This window comes from Erinaceus europaeus, chromosome 1 (assembly GCF_950295315.1).
Source record: "Erinaceus europaeus chromosome 1, mEriEur2.1, whole genome shotgun sequence".
Taxonomy (NCBI): domain Eukaryota; kingdom Metazoa; phylum Chordata; class Mammalia; order Eulipotyphla; family Erinaceidae; genus Erinaceus; species Erinaceus europaeus.
In genome coordinates, this window is record NC_080162.1 from 98080976 (window position 1) to 98101565 (window position 20590).

The 20590-nt window shown below is 38.6% G+C and overlaps 1 protein-coding gene across 13 annotated transcripts in view; it reads left to right on the forward strand.

Annotated features, from left to right (window-relative positions):
* The window catches only part of MARCHF8 (membrane associated ring-CH-type finger 8), a 138256-nt gene that overhangs the window by 77922 nt on the left and 39744 nt on the right, over nucleotides 1-20590 (forward strand). For 2 of the 13 annotated variants that reach the window (XM_060191734.1, XM_060191752.1), the window contains exon 1: nucleotides 7501-7659. The exons of 10 other annotated variants lie outside the window; for them this stretch is intronic. In XM_060191734.1, coding sequence (XP_060047717.1) covers nucleotides 7648-7659 — 12 coding nt within the window. In that variant the 5' untranslated portion in view covers nucleotides 7501-7647. Of the gene's footprint in view, nucleotides 1-7499; nucleotides 7660-20590 lie in introns of those variants that run through there. One more of the 13 variants, XM_060191759.1, reaches the window with a different exon arrangement.

A 20590-nucleotide genomic window follows, 5' to 3' on the forward strand; every position in this document is an offset into this window, starting at 1 on the left:
AGAGCTGAGCAATGCCCATGTGTGTGTGTATTTCCCTTTGTATATATTTTTAATTATAATTTAAAAAGAGACTTGTGTTTTTACTCTTGCAAACATTTCACATTAAAAAAAATGAACAGGTAAAAAATGTTTAATCTGGCAGTTAAAAAAATGTGGCAAAGTTTATTTTATGGGCACTGCCTGTCAGCTAATCTCTGTGAGCTTTTTAGTAGTGGGATTCTTAAGACTTCTATTATAAAAGTGCCAGGTTCTCAGGTCCTCTGATAAATACAGTGTTTGGAAGCTAGGTTGTTTTTAGTGCATGACTGTTAGAGATGTTCTGGCTAGAGTACTGTGTTGCTACTAGTATTCAGGAAATTTCTTGAATGTGATATGTAAATGAGACAAGGAGTTGAGCTGGGAAGCTATCTTTGTGTTTGAGGGCACAGTTTGCTTTTGAGCTGAGATAAGCAAACTAGAGCAGTATAGTAATGCAGAGATAATGTGAATATACTTCATAGTTTCCCAAAGGATATCTGCAGGGACAATCTGTTAAGTACTATGGAAATTTGGCCCATTTGAAAGGCCCAATCATACTGGGTTCTTAGAGATCTTTGACCCTGACCCCATGAAAGCAAATTAGACGTCTTACTCAGAGTATAAAGCATCATTTAAGGAAACAGCTTTCAAGCATAGGGAGCAAATGTTCATTTAGTCGGGGTCTTTAGAGCAGAGAAAATACATGAATGGGTGTTGACAACAGATAGGCAGGATTATTGGTACTTTCCTTATATACTTCCTGCTTCTCAAAGACATGTCATTGCAGCTGCTTAAGAGTCTTGAAATTCCCATTTGGAACTTTAACAATTGGACGTGTACACTTGTAATCAAGCCTCAAACTCTAGCTCTGTCTCACTTGGGGTTTTCTTTTCAGTATTGCATGTATCACTGTGTTCATAGAATCAGATTTTCTCTGGGAAGTCCAACTTTGATGCATGCTTTTTATGAAAGTTGGGAGAAGTTGCCTAGCATCCACTGCTTTGTGCCATGACAGAATTCTTTTTAAAATTTATTTTTATTTGTTTTTCATAGAAACAGAGAAATTGAGAGAGGAGGGAGAGACAGGCAGTGTGAGAGAAAGACACCTGCAGAGCTGTTTCACTCCTTGTGAAACTTACCCTGAAGGTGGTAAATAGAAGCTTGAACCTGGGTACTTGCACAATGTAATGTGTGTACTCAACTAGGTGTGTCACTACCCAGCCCCTATGATGGAATTCTTTTTTTTTAATTTATTTTTTATTTATGAAAGGATAAATTAACAAAACCATAGGGTAGGAGGGGTACAACTCCACACAATTCCCACCACCCAATCTCCACATCCCGTCCCCTCCCCTGATAGCTTTCCCATTCTCCATCCCTTTGGGAGCATGGACCCAGGGTTGTTGTGGGTTGCAGAAGGTGGAAGATCTGGCTTCTGTAATTGCTTCCCTGCTGAACATGGACGTTGACTCGTTGGTCCATACTCCCAGTCTGCCTCTCTCTTTCCCTAGTAGGGTGGGTCTCTGGGGAAGCTGAGCTCCAGGACACATTAGTGGGGTCTTCAGTCCAGGGAAGCCTGGCTGGCATCCTGATGGCATCTGGAACCTGGTGGCTGAAAAGAGAGTTAACATACAAAGCCAAATAAATTGTTGAGCAATCATGGACCCAAAGGTTGGAACAGTGGAGAGGAAGTGTTAGGGGGGTACTCACTGCAAACTCTAGTGTACTTCTGCTTTCAGGTATATATTTTGCACCAGTTTATGGATAAGTGTGAACATATGCTCTCTCTCACAGAACCTGGTCTATATCTAGGTTTTGGGACTTTGTTAGAAAGTGAACCACCTGGGATGGAATTAGAGAATACTATGAAAGGTAAGGTCTCACCAGAGTAATGAAGCTGAAGGGTTGTCATTCCACATGTGAAGTCTCTGGACACAGTCTGAGGTGAATCATGTTGAGGTGGCAATCGTTGTGTTTCTTAGGTTGCGATCGGCAGATGTGATATTATTTGATATGGATTGGGAGAGGCATGCGGGAAAGTGGGCCCTATCCTAAGGTTCCAGGACTGGGGGAAATATAGGCTCTATAGTGGAGATGTGAGGTTCCTGCTATCTTAGGGTTCAAAAAGACAATGGATAGTTAATGTTATCATCACATTATTTGGTAATTGGGTTAACTTTGAAAAGTCCTTTTGTTAGAGTTTGCTGTATAGTACCCAGTATCTTGTATGAAGCTTTAACCTGGGTACTTGCACAATGTAATGTGTGCACTCAAGTAGGTGCGTCACTACCCAGCCCCTATGATGGAATTCTTATGAATGGCTCCTCCATAGTCATTTAAAGTTTCCATAGACATTTCCCTCCAAAGGATGAGCCTGATAGTAATTAGGAGACCTTTTTCAGCAGAGTGAATATATTTGACCTGTCTTTGGAAATGTCTGGAGGGTTCTCTATTAGAGAAAAAGAAGAGAAACAGTCAGAGCTTCTATCTCTCTCCCCCCCACTCTGGATTATTTAGGATTAGACAATTTTTATGTCTTTATTACACAATCTGAGAATCACTCACTTTTTTCCCATGTATCCTGAACCACTCTTGGTTGTTAATGATCAGATTGAAATTCTAAATTAATTTGTGAATAATTTATTATGGTTAATTTAGCTTTTTATTAGGGGGGTTTAATGATTTACAGTAAGTACAGTTTTGGTACATACGTAAATTTTCTAGTTTTCTGCAAAACATTCTCACCCCCATCCCAAGTCTTCCTCCACCATCATGCAACAGGACCTGGAAGCCACCCCCCCCACACACACACACACACAAATCCCTTTACTTTGGTGCAGTACACCAAGCCCAGTCCAAGTTCTACTTTAAATGTACATGCTGACAAAAAAGGATTAATATTGTAACAGGATAATTCAGATATCATCTGTTAGGATGCTTTCAGCTGTAAGGAACAGAATGAACAACACAGGCTCACTTAAATGAAAAAGAGCTTTACTTGCTCATATGAAAGGTGGTTCATAATTTTAAATATCAAGGACATAGCTGAGAACCCATATTGTCTCTGCCTGCAGTGTCATTCCTTCCTGTGGTTTATTGTATCTCAAGGTAGATATCTCCTAACATTGTAGATGTTGTTTCGGATAAAAGGAATTGCTTTTTGGGTTATATAGATTCAGGTAGAAAGCTTCAAATGTGCCCCAAGGAGAGATGAAATTGGGAGATTTTACATAAGGTAAAGAAAAAACAGAGAAAGGAGTTTACTAATACTAACCATTTAAAATATTCTTGGATGTATGAAATTGATTACGGAGTCTACAGAAAGTATGAAAAGGGAACAGATATATTCTATCCTAATTAAAAAAAAGTCCTTAACAAACCATTTTAGTGATTGAATGACTTGTCAACCAGTTATTTGCCTGAAGATTTTTAAAAATGATTGTGATTCTTAATATTTATTTTAATTTTTTATTATATTGGACAGAGAGAAATTGAGAGCTATGGGGGAGATATTGAGGGAGAGAGATGTAGAGACACCTGCAGCACTGCAGCACCACTTGTGAAACTTCCTCCCTGCAGATGGGGACCAGGGGTTTGAACCTGTGCATAGTAATGCATATCCTCAAGACTGGGTTTGGTGTATCATACTAAAGTAAAGGACTCTGTGTTGCAGGGGGCGGGGGTGGCTTTCAGGTCTTGGTGCATGATGGTGGAGGAGGACCTAGGCTGAGGGTGAGAATCTTTTGAAGGAAACTTATAAAGTTTACACACGTATCAACTGTATTTACTGTAAACCATGAATCTCCCCAATAATAAAGATTATAGACTTTTTATTCTATAGAATAAAAAAATTCAAAACAATTGTTCTTGTCCCATTCCAGAAGTCTGTGTCAAAAGGTTTTAACCTTGTTATAAGGAGACTGGAAATGCAAATTTTCTGTACTGACTCACAGACTCCTTTATAAACTCACAGTTGTCAGCTTTCCACAGAGACCAACAGTAATTTTGTTGTAATGGTACTTATTTTCCATATAATATTCCATATATATTTTTCAGATTAGAACTTTTTTTTTTTTTGGGCTCTGCCAGGAAATGTCTTCAAGGCATCATGTGTTCATGGTTCATCTGTCCAATTTTCATTCTGTGTGTTTAGAAAGTACAAGGTGGACAGGGGAGGGAGGGAAGAAAAAAGGAAACAGAGAAAGAGAAACAAAAGGGGGGGAGGGAGAGAACACCAGCCATTAAGGCATAGCTTATCATCCTTGGTCTTCTTTATCACATTCCCCTGTATTGCCTGGAGGGTCAAGTCCAGGGCTTTATCCATGGCACAGCATACTTTGGCTTTAATTGCTGCATTGCATCATCTCCCACCTCTTAAGAGCATTTGTGACATGACCACATCAGTTTTTCTTTTTGTCTTAAAGTAGTGTGAGTTCTGTTTTAATATGGCAGAGTGTGTCCAGTTTTTTTTTTCCAAAATATCCATCCTTTAAGTATTAACTACATGAATATCAAGTGGATTAAAAACTGGCAGAAACATACCCAATAACAGACTCAAAGGAAGCAGGTGATGGTCCGTGAGAGAAATGACGATTCCCATGAGTTGAAGTATGAACTTAGAGACATGAATAACTACACTGTGCAGAGGTTCTCTGAGAGAATAGAAAAGTGAAAACAAAACTGAAAAAATATTGAATGGCTGTGGCAGTAGAGTAACTAGATCTAGGCAGTCCTATAGGATCACTGGGAATTTTAGGTGGCTGGAACTCTTTCCCAGAACATGTAAAAATGTTATTTTGGCTGAGCCTGACATCTGATATGCAGACCCAAGTTATTGTCTGAGGAGATGGTATCGCAGTTGTAAAAAGGACTAGAAAGCTGTATCAGGGAAGAGAGCAGCTCCTACATATGGGAAAAGCATAGTGTATAGGGTATTGGACTCTCAAGCATGAAGTCCCGAGTTCAGTCCCAGCAGCACATGTACCAGAGTGTCTGGTTCTTTCTCTCCTATCTTTCTCATTAATAAATATATAAAATCTTTAAAAAAACAAAAGGGTAAAAATTGATTCCTGGAGCGGTGGATTCCTAGTGCCTGCACCAAGCCCCAGTGATGACCATGGTGGCAAAAATCAAAACAAAACAAACAGAATCCTTGTTGTGCATCTGCGAGGTGACACAGTAGATGGAGTGTTGGATTCTCAATCTTATGGTCTTTAGTTTGGTTCCTGTCATTGTATGTGCCAGACTAATGCTGTGTTTCTCTCTTAAATAAATAAACTGATGCTATGTGGAGCACAGGAGAGTTATGTTAGTGTGTCTGGATTGAGAAAGAAGCAGATAAACCACTTTAGAGTGGGATATCTTATCAGTAAACTGACAATTAGAAGAACACCTGACCTAAGTAGACATCTGTCAGCAGATCTCTTTGGACAACAACAAGTCAAAGAAAGTACACATTTTGAGCTGCAAGGGACTGTCTTATCTCTCATCCCTGGACCACATTAGTATGAAGACTGGATAGTCACAATTTGTAGGGAAAAGTATCACTGCCAGGGAGAGAAAGAACAATTTCTCCAGGCTATTGTTGACGGAAATGAAATTTCATAAACATTGAGGGCATGAAAGAGTTTTGGGGGGAGGTAAATAATATAAATATGGGAAAAGTATATGTGGGGGCTAGATTGTATCTACTTTGCTGTGTGTATGAGCTGAATCCGAGCCAGGTCCTCCCCAAAACTGAAAAAAGCTTCAGTGCTATGGCCTCTTTCACTTTCTCTCACTGGACTTCTGTCTTTCTGTATCTTTTAAAATAAATGTGGGGGCCAGGCGATGGCACACCCAATTAAATGCACATAGTACTAAGCACAAGAACCTGTGCAAGGACCCAGTTTGGAGCCTGACTTCCCTTCCTGAAGGGGGAAATGCTTCACACGTGGTGAATCAGGTCTGCAGGTGTCTTATCTTTCTTTCTCCTTATGTCCCCCTCTCCTCTCAATTTCTCTCTGTCTTATTGAATAAAAGAAAAAAAAGGCTGTTGGGAGCAGTGGATTCATAGTGCCACCAGCGAGCTCCAGTGATAACTCTGGAGGCAAAATTGATTATAATTGATTGATTGATTGATTAAATAGAAAATAAAAAGAAATGAGGCTTTCAGTCGCTGACAGCCCTAGCTTCAACTGATCTGGCTTTACTTTTCCTTTTCATGCTCCACGAACATCAATACACCTGTACAGGCCTGTGTGCAGCCTCAGCTTAGAAAGTAACCAGGTGGGGGAAGAATTTCCCTAGTCTATAGAGAGGCACCCCACAGAAGCATAAGCTAATGAAGAGACATGTACAGATGTATACATTGAGAAGATGGAGAGAAAGACCCAGTACATGCAGGAGGAGGCAGCCTGTGTCTAGAAGGCATAAAAATGTCCCTTCCAGAAAAGAAAGGAATTTCTGAGTAACTGTTAACTGGTAAGCAGTTAAGAACCTGAGTTTCATAAAATGAAAGGCTCAGAAATGGCAATAAAATCGCAGGTTGAGATGAAAGGGGAAAATACGAGGTCAGAGACACACAGAGTACCAATCTGCACAGCAAATAAGTTAGATACTGCTGTGAGTAGAATATTTATGGGTGAAAAATTAAGTCAGAGAGAGAAAAAGTTTGAACTTTTAGAGGAAGCACGGTAAGAAAAAGAAATACAGCTTTGGAACAGGTAAAATTGATAGGCGTGGGATTGGATTTCTGCAGGCAAAACAGACAGTATAGGCCTTCCTTTTGTTATTGATGTTTAACCTCCTCTTGGAATTCTGTGTTTTAATTGTAGAGGATTGACAGCTTTAGAGATCACTCATTTGGAAATGTGTAAGCACTGACTGATGAATATGAATGTTCATGTTCTTTCTTGAAGAATACCAGTGAGATGTAAGATTATTTCTAGCCTGAGAGACCAGGAAAATTCCCCTTTGAAGCAATTTATTTCCTGGCATTGATACTGAAAGCTCTCCTCCCCCACTGCAGTATGATTTTCTGTGCTTTGCAGAAACTGGTCATTTGCTAAATGTAAATACTGACCTGCTGATCTCTGGGCAAGCACTTTTTCTGCCTTTCCTACAGCCAGCATTCACTATGTAGGAAAGGCTTTATGGGATTTTCCGTTTCTTTTTTGCTCTGTCAGACATCTGTGGTTAATCATTTACCTTTTCTGCACTTAAAATAAAAAAGTCTCAGTAAGTCTGGGTGATAGGTGAGTATGAAAAAAAGAGCAAAATGGTACCATTTACTGTCACTAACTAGAAAACTGAACTCTCATTCTTTGCATGCCAGCAAGTATGGTTTCCGATCTTTACATTGCAGATTGTTGCAGAGTAGACCATAGAGCAGAAATTGGTTGCTGGAATGGATTTGTCATGAATTATTCATTCATTACCTAGTTCCTTGAAAATCAGCTGGAGGAAGTAGTTAGTCCAGTTTGATCACAGGAATGAATGCTGCGGGCTCCAGCAAGCCCACACAAGTCCAGCAGCAATGAAGTGCTTCTGCTGCCTGCTATAGGGAGGCAGCTGCTGTGCAGGCTGAACCCGGAAACATGCTGCTGGAGAGAGCTACAATGAGGACTTACTGATGCATTTTACTGGAAAATGAAGCTTCAGGTAGGAAAAGTGCCCTGTCAGCAGTTGCTAGATTACTCATTAGTGAAGGATAGCCATAAACTGTGTGGATCAAATATATACAGATGAACCAAAATTGTTCAAGATTGCCTCACTATTGAAGTTACCAAGAGCAGCTGGGCAATTTAATTCCATTTAAATTATATACTTTCCACAATTTTAAGGACTTCTTTCTGAGGAAAAAAAAAGCATTCTAAAGCTAAATAAGCATCTAAGTATATGAATTATAGGGGTTTTCTTTTGTATCTGTATGTCTATAAGCTATTCCCTTTTTTGTAACATCCTCTTACTGTTGATGTAAAAATGCAATTTATTGATTGATGTCATATAATTTTGAGTTGTAGAATTATTACTTTTAGAAAATCTTATGAAAGACAACTTTGTTTATAATTTTAGTGAGCATAGTTCCAATCTCCATTGTATTTTCCAGAGTAAGTATTGATATCAGAAGGGACTTTGGTCCTTTCTGCTGGGACCATTCCTTTTGTGAATATCTTTTAGCTTTTCATAGGGTAGAAAATGCATTGCAGGTGGAACATTAACAAAGGGTCTTTGTTCTGTCTGCTGGTAGTATGGTGTATGTGCATGTATGTGTGTGTGTATGTGTGCACTTGTATGCATATGCATGTGCCTCGGGCCAGACGTGTTATTTCATTTGGCAGGGACATCGTAATGTCACCATTTGCTTGTCTATCTTATTATATTTGAATGTTGCCACTGTTAACTTCACCGAAGCGATGAGATGCTCTCGAGCTGTGGAAACAGGAATAGTAAAGATCAAACTGGGCCAAATTGGATATACATTTTCTCATGAAATGTCACTTATAGCTTTTAAACTATTTTAAATAATAAAAATTATGTTATTATTAAATCACCATATTGGGGGAAATGTTGACTTACAAAACTGTCATCACAGGAGTACACTTTCTTGTTTTTCTTTTTATTAGTTATTTAATAATGATCAACAAGATTTTAGGATAAGAGGGGTACAGTCCCATACAATTCCCACTACCAGAGTTCTGTAACTCATCCCCTCCATTGGAAGCTTCCCTATTCTTTATCCCTCTGAGAGTATGGACAAAAATTCCTTATGGGTTGCAGAAGGTGGGAGGTCTGGCTTCTATAATTGTTCTCCACTGAATATGGATGTTAGAAGGTTGATCCATACCTCCAGCCTGTCTCTGTCTTCCCCTAGTGGAGCAGGGCTCTGGAGAGGTGGGGTTCCAGAATATACTGGTGAGGTCATCTGCCCAGGAAGTCACCTCTCCAGAACCCTGGTTATAGCTAGGAACATTCTAAGCTGCATTCATTTCAAGATCAGTCTTCTTCAAATGGTCTTAGGACAGAGGATTAGTCGTTAGGGTCTTATGCTTGATCATTTCATTAATGTTCTATTTGCTTGTTACTTCATTATTGTCATGTAAAAGTATAACAGTTAATGAAGCAGATATTATACATTACTATAAAGTTGGACTATATTGTTTTCCTGAAGATAACTAGTAATGCATTTTGCATTACTGTAAAGAAATTACCATAGACACTTCACTGAAAACTATTCTCACAGATGAGCTACTATTTGGTGTCTGTGATGTGTTTTTTTACTAGAAATCTGGAAACCTATTATAAAAATTTTAAGTTTAATACCACTTTTTTGCTTTTTGTTCATAAGTGATTTCAGTACTTCTTGCACATATGTGTGGCGTTTAGCAAAACCTATGTTATTTGTCCAGCTTAAACCCCCTGTGATGATACACCAAGCAACAATTTCATCTTAAACCAAATGTCACTGTGCTTGTTTTCTTCTTCTTCTTCCTCTTCTTCTTCTTCTCCTTCTCCTTCTCCTTCTCCTTCTTCTCCTCCTCCTCTTCCTCCTCCTCCTCCTTCTCCTCCTCCTCCTTCTCCTCCTCCTCCTTCTCCCTTTTAGCATCGGGAATTTTTTTTCTCTTTTCTCTACCTCTTCTGTAGAGGATATCTTAATTTCACTAAGGCAGGAAGTTATTCTTTAATAACTTAATTGGGTTAGTTTTCCATTTGCCTCTCATTTGACAATATGCCAGCACAAGTTAGAGTTAACTGTATAAACCTTAGTCAAATTCAGTCAATTAATCAACAATTTGCATATTGAGCAATATAAAACAAACAAAAATAGCCAGTATAAAAATTTCAGAATCAGCAGTCCAGAGCCAGTTTGTAAGCCAGTCATCAATTGTTAAGTTGCACCAATGAGGAAGACTATTCAGAATTATCTTAACTATTTTTTTGAAATCTTTATTTATTTTATTTTTGAGAGAGATGAAGAGAGAGAGAGAGAGAGACATACACAGAGAGAAACACCAGAGCACTGCTCAGCTCTGGCTTATGGTGGTGCAGGGGATTGAACCTGGGATTTAGTAGCCTCAGGCATGAGAGTCTGTTTGCATAATCAGTATGCTGTCTCCCCCACCCTATTTTAACTATTTTAACCAGACAAGATTCCTCTAAGAAGAGATAAAACAGACCAGAGACCCTCTAGGTAGAGAACAAACAGAAACTTAAGATCTGAGCCTCAAACCCAGGCCTAAGATCTATTGTCTAATATTTGATGTAATTCTTTGGCACTGATTAGCAATAAATAAACTGATAGCAATTTAACTGTAATATAATTTGATACCAATTACTAGGAAATTAGCAGACATTAGCATGTAGAATTGACCAATTGGATCTAAGTAGCAATACGAAGGCTCTTTAAAGTGATTGTTTAAAAAAGTTCACACTCAGCCCTAGAAAAGAGAGTGAGATTCACCCTTATGAAAGGTCAAACAAGAGTAGGAAATTTAGATCTGTTTGGAAAGGGAATGGCAAACTACTTTGCACTTTTGCTTTAAAGTATATGTCTTTCCCCAACTCCTGGATGTATGTACTTAATGCCCCAATTCATGGACCCTGGTCTATATCTAGGTTTTGAGGTTTGTTAAGAAGTGTACCACCTGAAATGAATTTAAGGAGTCCTATGAGCTAGGAAAGGTCTCACCAGAGTGATGAAGCTGATGGGTTCACATTCCACACCTGACATCTCTAGATGCAGTACAAAGTGAAACATGCCGAGATGGTATTGGTTGCATTGATTAGGTTGGGAATCAGCAGATGCAGTATCAGTTTGCATGAATTGGGTGAAGCATGCAGGAAAGTGAGCCTCACCTTAGAGGTTTCAGGACTGGGAGAAATATGGGCTTTATAGATAAAAGGGAAGGTTCCTGCTGTCTTGGGGTTTAAGAAAGCAGTAGATAGGGAGTTGGGCGGTTGCGCAGCGGGTTATGCGCACCTGGCATGAAGTGCAAGGACCGGCATAAGGATCCTGGTTTAAGCCCCCAATTCCCCACCTGCAGGGGAGTCGCTTCACAAGCGGTGAAGCAGGTCTGCAGGTGTCTCTCTTTTTCTCTCCCTCTCTGTCTTCCCCTCCTCTCTCCATTTCTCTCCTATCCAACGACGACATCAATAACAACAACAATAATAACTACAACAACAATAGAAACCAAGGTCAACAAAAGGGAAAATAACTAAATAAATGTAAAAAAAAAGATTTATATAAAAAGAGAAAGAAAGCAATAGATAGTTATAGCTATCACCAAGTCATTTGGCAATTGTGTTAACTTTGGAAACCCTGTTGTTAGGATTTGCTGTACCATACAAGACATCACCATAATTTATGTCCTTTTATGCTTTTTACTTATAGCTATATCTTATAAAGGAACACCATCAGTTGTTTTTGTTCTCCCTGGTCTAAGCTTTTAGGATATTTAATATTTCAAAGAGCAAGTCATTAGAAATGTATTAACAATTTGAGCACACTGTTAAAATTCAGTCTAGTTACATGTTTGAAGTCTTAAGTGCTTAGACTGAAGGAACATATACACAGAGCTATGGTCTATGCAACACAAAGTTTGAGACATTTGATCCATTTTTCACCTCTCTTATAAATTGAATAGTAATGTGTGAGACTATAAGTTAATAGGAGTGTATATTAACACCATTCCCACCACCAAAATTCTGTGTCGCATGCCCCCCCTCCCCAGTGAAGCTGATCTTCTACCCTCACCTTTCACCCAGAGACTTTTACTTTGGTGCCCTACTCCAAACTCAGTGAGATTCTGTTTTGAGTTTCCTTTTCTGTTCTTCTTTCTCAACTTCTGTTTATGAAGTTCTGTTTATGAGTGGGATCATTCCATACTCATATTTGTCTTTCTGACTTAGCTCACTTAGCATAATTCCTTTTAGCTCCATCCAAGATGGGTCAGAGAAGATCGGTTCATTGTTCTTAATAGCTGCATAGTATTTCATTGTGTACCTATACCACAGCTTTCTCAGCCATCCATCTGTTTTTGGACAGTGGGTTTGCTTCCAGGTTTTAACTATTACGAATTGTGCTGCTATGAACATGGGTGTATACATAACTTTTTGGTTGGTAGTTATGGAGTCCTTAGCATATATCCCTAGGAGAGAAATTACTGGGCCATATGGGAGGTCTATTTCTAGCCATGTGAGAGTTCTCCAGACTGCTGTCCACAGAGATTGGACCAATTTACATTCCCACCAGCAATGTAGGAGGGTTCCTTTGTCCGCACAACCTCTCCAGCATTTGTTGCTGATGTAATTTTTGATGTATGCCATTCTCACAGGGGTGAGGTGGTATCTCAGTGATGTCTTTGTTTGCATTTCTCTGACAATCAGTGACCTGGAGCAATTTTTCATGTGTTTGCTAACATTTTGGATCTCTTCTGTAGTGAATATTCTGTTCAAATCCTCTGCCCATATTTGGATGGAGTCATTTGCTTTTATGTTGCTAAGTTTGGTGAGTTCTCTGTATATTTTAGTTACTAGCTTCTTGTCAGATGTGGGGCATGTGAAGATCTTCTCCCATACTGTGAGGGGTCTCTTTATTTGAGCGATGATTTCTTGTGCTGTGCAGAAGCTATTCAATTTGATGTTGTAGTTCTTCTTGGTTCAGTTTTGGAAGGGCTTATGCTTCTAGGAATTATTCCATTTCTTCCAGATTTTCTAGCATGGTGGCCTATAGTTCTTCATAGAAGTTTTGCATGATTTTCTGCATTTCTTTGGTGTCAGTTGTGATATCTCCTCTTATCATTTACAATTCTATGAATTTGAGTCCTCTTTCTTTTTTGTTTAGTGAGTCTGGCTAGGGTTTTGTCAATTTTGTTTAATCTTTCAAAGAACCAACATTTGGCTTCATTGATCTTGTGTATGGTTCTCTTATTTTCAATGTTGTTTATTTCTGCTCTAATTTTGGTGATTTCTGTCCTTCTGGTTGCTTTAGGATTCCTTTGTTCCTCTTCCTCTAAGTCCTTGAGGTGTGCAATAAGGTCATTTATTTGAGATTTTTCTTGTTGATTAATATGTGATTGTATGGCTATAAGTTTCCCTCTCAGTACTGCTTTAGCTGTGTCCCAAATATTTTGATAGGTTGTGTCTTCATTTTCATTTGTTTCCAGGAACATTTGAATTTCCTGCTTGAGTGAATCTCTGACCCAGTGGTTGTTAAGGAGTATGTTGTTTAGTTTCCAATTCTGTGTCTTTTAATAATTTTCTGTGTGTTGTTAAATGTTAGTTTTACTCCACTGTGGTCTGAGAAGATACTTGGGATTATTTCAATGCTCTTGAATTTATTGATGCTGTCTTTGTGGCCTAACATGTTGTCTATCCTTGAGTATGTGTTGTGTGGATTTGAGAAGAATGTGTATTACAGTTTTTTGGGGTGAAGGGCTCTGAAGATGTCCAGGAGGTCTAGTCTGACCATCTCTTCATTTAATTCTCTTGTATCTTTGTTGATTCTATGCTTTATTGATCTGTCTAAGTGTGAGAGTGGGCTATTGAAGTCTCCCACTATTATTGTATTACTATTGATGTATTTTTGAAGTTCTTTGAGAAGGTGCTTGATGTATTTAGATGGTCCCTCATTGGGTGCATAGATGTTAATAATTGTTAAATATTCTTGGCTGATTGATCCTCTAATCTTTATGTAATGTCCTTGCCTATCTTTTATTACTTTATTTAATTTAAAATCTATTGTGTCTGAGATGAGAATGGCTGTTCCTTCATTTTTTTGTGGTACATTAGCCTGTATGATAGTTTTCCATCCTTTCACTTTTTTTTTTCTTGTTGTGTCAGATGGGATTCTTGCAAGCAGCATATGGTTGGGTTCTGTTTTCTGATCCACTCTCCCACTCTGTGCCTTTTGATGGGTGAGTTTATGCCATTGACATTTATTGATATTATGGATTTAATGTATTGTAGTGTCATTGTTCAATGAATTTTTATTTGCTCTGATATATGGCAAGTATTATAGTGATGTTCTTGTTTATAAGAGGTCTTTTAGAACCTCTTTCAGGGCCGGTTTGGTGATGATTGCTTCCTTTAAGTGTTGTTTGTCTAAGAAGGTTTGATCCCTCCTTCTAGTTTGAATGAAAGTCTAGCAGGATATATTATCCTTGATTGAAACCCTTTTTCATTCAGGGCTTGATAGATATCTTGCCATTCTCTTCTGGCTTTTAAAGTTTGAGTGGAGAAGTCTGCTGATACTCTTATGGGTGTTCCTGTGTATGTGACTTTTTGTTTTTCTCTTGCAGCCTTTACGAGCCTTTGTTTATCCTTACTTCTTCTCATTGTGACTATGATGCGTCTTGGTGTCTTCAGGTCTGGGTTGATTCTGTTTGGGACTTTCTGGGCCTCTTGAATCTTAATGTCCTTTCTCTTATTTAGGTCTGGGAAGTTTTCTTCTATAATTTCCTCTGGAATGTTTCCTTCCCCTTCCTCCCTTTCTTCCTCAGGCAGGCCAATTATACGAATGTTACTTCTTTTGAGATCATCCCATATGTCTCTGTTGTTTTCAGTGTCTCTCAATCTCTTTTTGAGCTCTTTCACTTCTTTCTTAGTTTTCTCTAACTCATCCTCTGTCTGACTAATTCTGTTTTCTGCTTTCCCTCCTCTCAGCTTCTTTCCTCAGTTCAGCTATTTCAGCTTTCAGTTTTCTATTTGCTTCAAGATAATCGTTATTTTCCTTGGGGGGGTCTCAACTGTTGTTTCCCTAATACTGCCATTCCTTTCCTCCAAAGTTGTTTTCATTTCTGTGATTAATAAGTTTATTATTGCTTGCATACTTTTCTTATCTATGGTTACTTCTGGCTGATTTGTAGTTTCTTCTGGTCTCTTGTCTTCATTCATTTTAGTAGCAGTTTTATTTGCTCTTGATCTACCCATTTTTTTATTAATGTGTCTCTCATTTTTATGTTCTATTGTTCCTCAGTTTTTGTGTTTTTAGTACAAACAACACTGTACTAAATACCTTTATGACAATTGCAATCACCAACCTCAGAAATTACACTAGTAACTGGAGCAAGGATTGAAGCAGTTTCACCACTACCAGTTAGCCAAACAATTTCTCCAGTCCGTGAAAAAATAGCAACCAAGTCCAAGTGAAGAAGAAAGAGAAAGGAAAAAAGGGATAGCAAGAATAGACAATTATGCAAATCTACTATCCACTGTATTTTCTAGGGGTAGAAAGAGGAGAAAGGGAAGTAGAGCAGAGATGCACACAGAGAGAGTACACTCTGAGCAGATTTCTTCCCCAAAATAATTCACAAACGAGTATCAGTGAATTCAGAAAGCCGAAGAAGGAGGAAGAAGAAAGGAAGACAAGGAAAAAAGAAAAAAAAAGTAAGAAAGACAAGAGAGAGAAAAGAAAAAAGAGATAAGAAAATGAACTGTAATATAGGAGCAGTGAAAGTTTTTAAATTAATTAATTATTTTTTATTTTTTAATTAGCTAGGAGGAGGGAGAAGGGGAGAATGGGTAGATGTGGTAGGAGTAGTGAAACAAGTTCCTCTCACAATGGATAAGATGCTCAGTCCCCTAGCAATGAAAAATACACTAAGAGTTAATTGTAGTCAACCTAAAGGAGGTGAGAGATACACCTTAATATTAATAATAAAATAGAGCTGGGTAAAAAACCCTGTCCCAGATTGCCTCAAGCTGCCTGAGCAGAGGCAGCTGATTGTTAAGGAAGTGAAACAAACAAACAAAAAAAAAAACCCAAAAACCAAAAAAAAAAAAAAAAACACCTCAGGGAAGTCTTTCCCTTTTGTAGATCCAATTGACCATTTAGAAAGAAAGAAGGCCAAGGGTTTCAGAAAGGAATAGACTTGGAATGGAACCCCTGTTGAGCTAGGAATCTTGGTAAAGAAAGAAGCTCAGCAGGGAAGTCTGCTGGGAGCAGCGTTCTGGCTCCCAGGGTTTGATTTTGGGGGGTGCAGGGGTGCACTTCCGGAATAATAAAAAAAAAATTTCCTTTCTTTTTTCTCTATATTCTAACCCATACTGGGCTATATTCGCCCCCTGTTGTCACAGCTAGGACCCCAAATTCACTGTCCTGCTGAAGGCAAAAAATCCTACCGTTTCTAACAGTTGTCATTGGAACTCAGACCAGAAGCTACTTCTCAGTCTGCCCTCTTATTTCCACCCCCAGGATCCTTTCTTTATCCTTATTACTTTCCATTCTAAATATGATGTGTCTTGGTGTCTTTAAGTCTGGGTTAATTCTGTTTGGGACCCTCTGGTCTTCTTGAACCTTTATGTCTTTAATATTGGCTAGACTAGAGGAGTTCTCAGCTATTATGTCCTGTAGAATGCTTCCTTCCCCTCCTTCTCTTTTTTCCTCTGGTAAGGCAATAATGCATATATTATTTCTTTTGAAGTCATCCCATAGGTCTCTGCTGTTGTTTTCAGTATCTATTAAGATCTTTTTGAGATTTCTTACTTCTTTTTTAGTTGTCTCTAATTTGTTCTTGATCTTGCTAATTCTGTGTTCAGCCTCATTTATTGTATTCTCTCTCTCCTCTACTGTTTTCTGGAGTTCATGTATTTTTTTATACTGTTCTGATACTGTTTAGCTTGTTCAGCTAGTTGTGTTCTTAGCTCAGCTCTTTCATCTTTCAGCTCTCTAATAAGCTTGATGTAATTAGAGTTTTCTTCCAGAGTCTCATTTGTTGTTTCTGCATTTCTGATGACAGTTCTTTCAGACTCCTTTCTCACTCCTGTGACTTTTTCCTTAACTAGTGTTTGGATGTTGACCTCATTATTTTGTGCTTCAACCTTTGGGGAGCTTTTAGCTGGACTCTTGTTCTGGTTCATTTCTCCAATATTTCTTCTTCTTGTTTTAACCATTCTATATAATGTGTTATGAGGTCCCTCTCTCAGTACTTTTCAAATTACTGATCACTCTTGCCTGGATTGACTTGTGTCTAAATAAGGTAATTAAAGGATTCACAGTTGTGGAAATTGACAGTTCTTTCAATAGTATTTTAATCCCTGAGTTGGAGCACAGTGGCTTAAAAGCCTCTTTTGTTCTTTTTCTTCCCTGTAGGCTATGGGGTCCTGAGGGCCTTTCAACTATAAATAGGCTTTTTAGCTTAATCCTTCATTCCAGACCAAGAGATAAAGCAGGGTGGGGCACAGATAAAACAGTGGTTATGCAAAGAGACTCACACAGCCCCACCTCTAGGCCACTGAGGTAAAAGTGACCAAATTGTGTGTATAAACAGTATGGCTGTTTTTTCCCCATTACTCCTTTTTTACATTACTTTTAATGGCCAAATTATTGCATTGTGTGTATAAACAGTATGACTTTTTTGGTCACCAATGTGTCCACCTACTACACTGTGATTCCAGTAGGTTGTACTACATAGAGTAGGTGTGTAATGGGTTATACACATGAGGATTTTGTAATCACAGAGAATGGCATTTATGTAGTGATGAAATTGCCTAATGGTATATATTTCAAAATATAACCTCATTGAATAGTAATACATGACTGTACTATATTTTGTTTATTCATTCATCAATTGATGGAATTTTGGGTGGTTTCCTGCTTGATATGATTTATTTTATGTTTGCATGGTGTGTCTTTTTCTCTTATTTTTAATCTGTTTACACAATTGAAATAGATTCCTTGTATGTAATGTATAATTAAATCATGAAAAATGAATTTCAGTGGGGGTCCAGGAGGTGGGTGACTTGGTAGAGTACAAATATTACTATGCATAAGGACCCAGGTTGCACATGTATGGTATAACTTAGTGGCTTCCATAGTCCAATTTTCTACTCTTTATCCTTTGAGGGAGAAATGAGAGGATAGAGGTAGGTATATGTAAAGAAGAGAGATAATAATATAATACCTGCATACCATCCACAGAGCTCCAAATTTGTCTGTTGTGTTTTGGCTCAAACCTAAGGCTTCATGCATAGCAGGGTATGTGCTTTTAAAATAGCCTATACCCCAGCATATTACTTTTCCCTTTTATTTGTAATTTTGAATCTAATATGTAGTTGTAAATCTCCTTTGCAGAGTATGCAGTTGCATTTTTTTTAAATCCAGGATGAAAATCTTCCTTTTGACTGGGTTGTTTATACTTAGCACTATTATCATTGTTGTTATTTTTTATTGCCACTAGAGTTATCACTGGATCTCAGTGTCTACTAGATGTATCTACAGCTCTTTGGTCCTTTTCTTTCTGTCTTTTTGACAGAGCTAGAGAGAAATTAAGAGGGAAGAGTAGATAGAGAGGAAGAGAGTCACTTGCATCATTGCTCCACTTGCTCATGGGTACCCTTCAGGTGGGGACCAGGAGCTTCAACCCAAGTCTTTACATATGGTAACATGTGTGCTTTACTGGCCACATGGTGTTGCTATTAATACGATTTGATTCTACGCAATTTTACCTTTTGCTTTCCTTGAATCTTACTGTTTTTTCCTGCTTCTACTTTCCTGCATAGGATGAGAGGGGTACAGTTCCATACAGTTCCCACTACCAGTGTTTTGTATCCCATCCCTCCCCTTGAAAGCTTTATTCTTTATCCTTCTGGGAGTATGGACCCATAGTCATGACTATGGGGTGCAGAAGGTAGAAAGTCTGGCTTCTGTAATTGCTTCTCTGCTGGACATGAGCTTTGGCATGTTGATCCATACTCCCAGCCTGTTTCTATCTTTCCCTAGTGAGGTAGGGATCATTGGTGAGGTTGTCTGCCCCCCACCCCTGGGAAGTCAGGTTGGCATCATGGTAGCATTTGCATCTTGTTGGCTGAAAAGCATTAAAATATAAAGCAGAACAATTTGTTTAATAAAAAATTGTTATTAAACCCAATTGGTAAGAATATAGCAGATGAGATTTGGGGTCTCCATTTTGGAAAAATCTTGGAAGTCTATTTTAGGTATATTCCAAGGAGCCCATGCTTTACTAATTTTTGCCTGAGCTTGACAGCTAACATGCATGTGTATTGTCTACAGAGATGGTGTCTAAGTCCAACCATGTCAGATAAAGTAAGGGCTACAAAAGCTGGGTAAGGGCACAAGACCAATATACTTTAAAGATGGCTCTTTGGTCACTACCAGTCCACCCCATCACCTGGGGCCCTAGTCAGGGAATCCTGGGATTCCCACATAGACATGATGGGCCTAGACCACTAATGGATGCACTCAACCAAGTGTGCCACCACCGGGGTCCCAGACCTAGAGTTCTAACAGATCCCCCTCTCTGCTGTCACTGGTCCTCTTCATGAGGAACAACATAGTGGACCCTCTTGTGGGCCACTTCATGACCTTGCCCACAATATGGGTCAACAATGGTAGGGACTGCCCTATTCTCAAAAGGGAGGTTGGGTCAACATACTCTACCACTCGAGGAAGAGGGGTCTTTCAGTGAGTGCAGCCTAGAATTTTCCTTGCTATGACCACAGAATGCGAGCTCTGACCTACAGGGATGCAGAGGTTAAACAGGCTCCTGCACTGAATATGGACCCTAGATCAGATGGATGGGGCTTACAGTTAATGATATTTACATACCTTACCAATATTTGGGAACTGCTCTCTTTCCTGATTCAGCTTTCTATTCATATTTCCAACTCCTTGTTTTTTTTATTTCATTATTAGGGGATTAATGTTTCACAATTGACAGTAACTACAGTAGTTTGTACATGAATAACATCTCTCAGTTTTCCACACAACAATACAACCCCCACTCCTCTTGCTTTTTAATTTTGATTTTAAATATTATTTTGGTGATATTTGTTTAGGATTTATAATACATTTTCTTCTTAACAGGTCCTACTTCAGATTATTTTAGTATAATTTAAATAAAGTATATAAGAATTCCCTTTATTCACCTTATTGTTTAACCTGGTCACATCCCCTTTCTCTGTTAATACCATCATACATAGTAACTCTGTATGTATTACAAACCAAACAGTATATTGCTGTTACTACTCTATATGAGTTTCTTTTAAAGAAGTAAAATGGAGAGAATGCACATACTTATAGAGCTTACTGTTTCAACAGTATTTGTAATTTATCACTGTTTTATTTTTGTCGGCTTGAATATACCTTTGGTGTTTATTCCATAGTCTAATAAAATTTTGCACATATTCAGTTCATGTTAGTTATAGTCAAGTATGTTAAACTTGTAGTCCCAATGATATAATTATGTACATGTTTTCTTTTTATTTTTATTAGTGATTTAATAATGATCTACAAGAATGTAGGATAAGAAGGATACAATTCCATACAATTCCCACCACCAGAGTTCTGCATCCCTTCCCCTCCACTGGAAGTTTCCCTATTCTTTATCCCTCTGGGAGTATGGACCAGAATTCTTTATGGGGTGCAGAAGGTGGGAGGTCTGTTGTCTGTAATTGCCTCTCCATTGGACATGGGTGTTGACAGGTTGATCCATACCCCCAGCCTGTTTCTATATTTCGCTAGTGCGGTAGGGCTCTGGGGAGGTGGGGTTCCAGGACACATTGGTGAGATCGTCTGCCCAGAAAAGTCAGGTTAGCATCATGGTAGCATCTGCAACTTGGTGGCTGAAACACA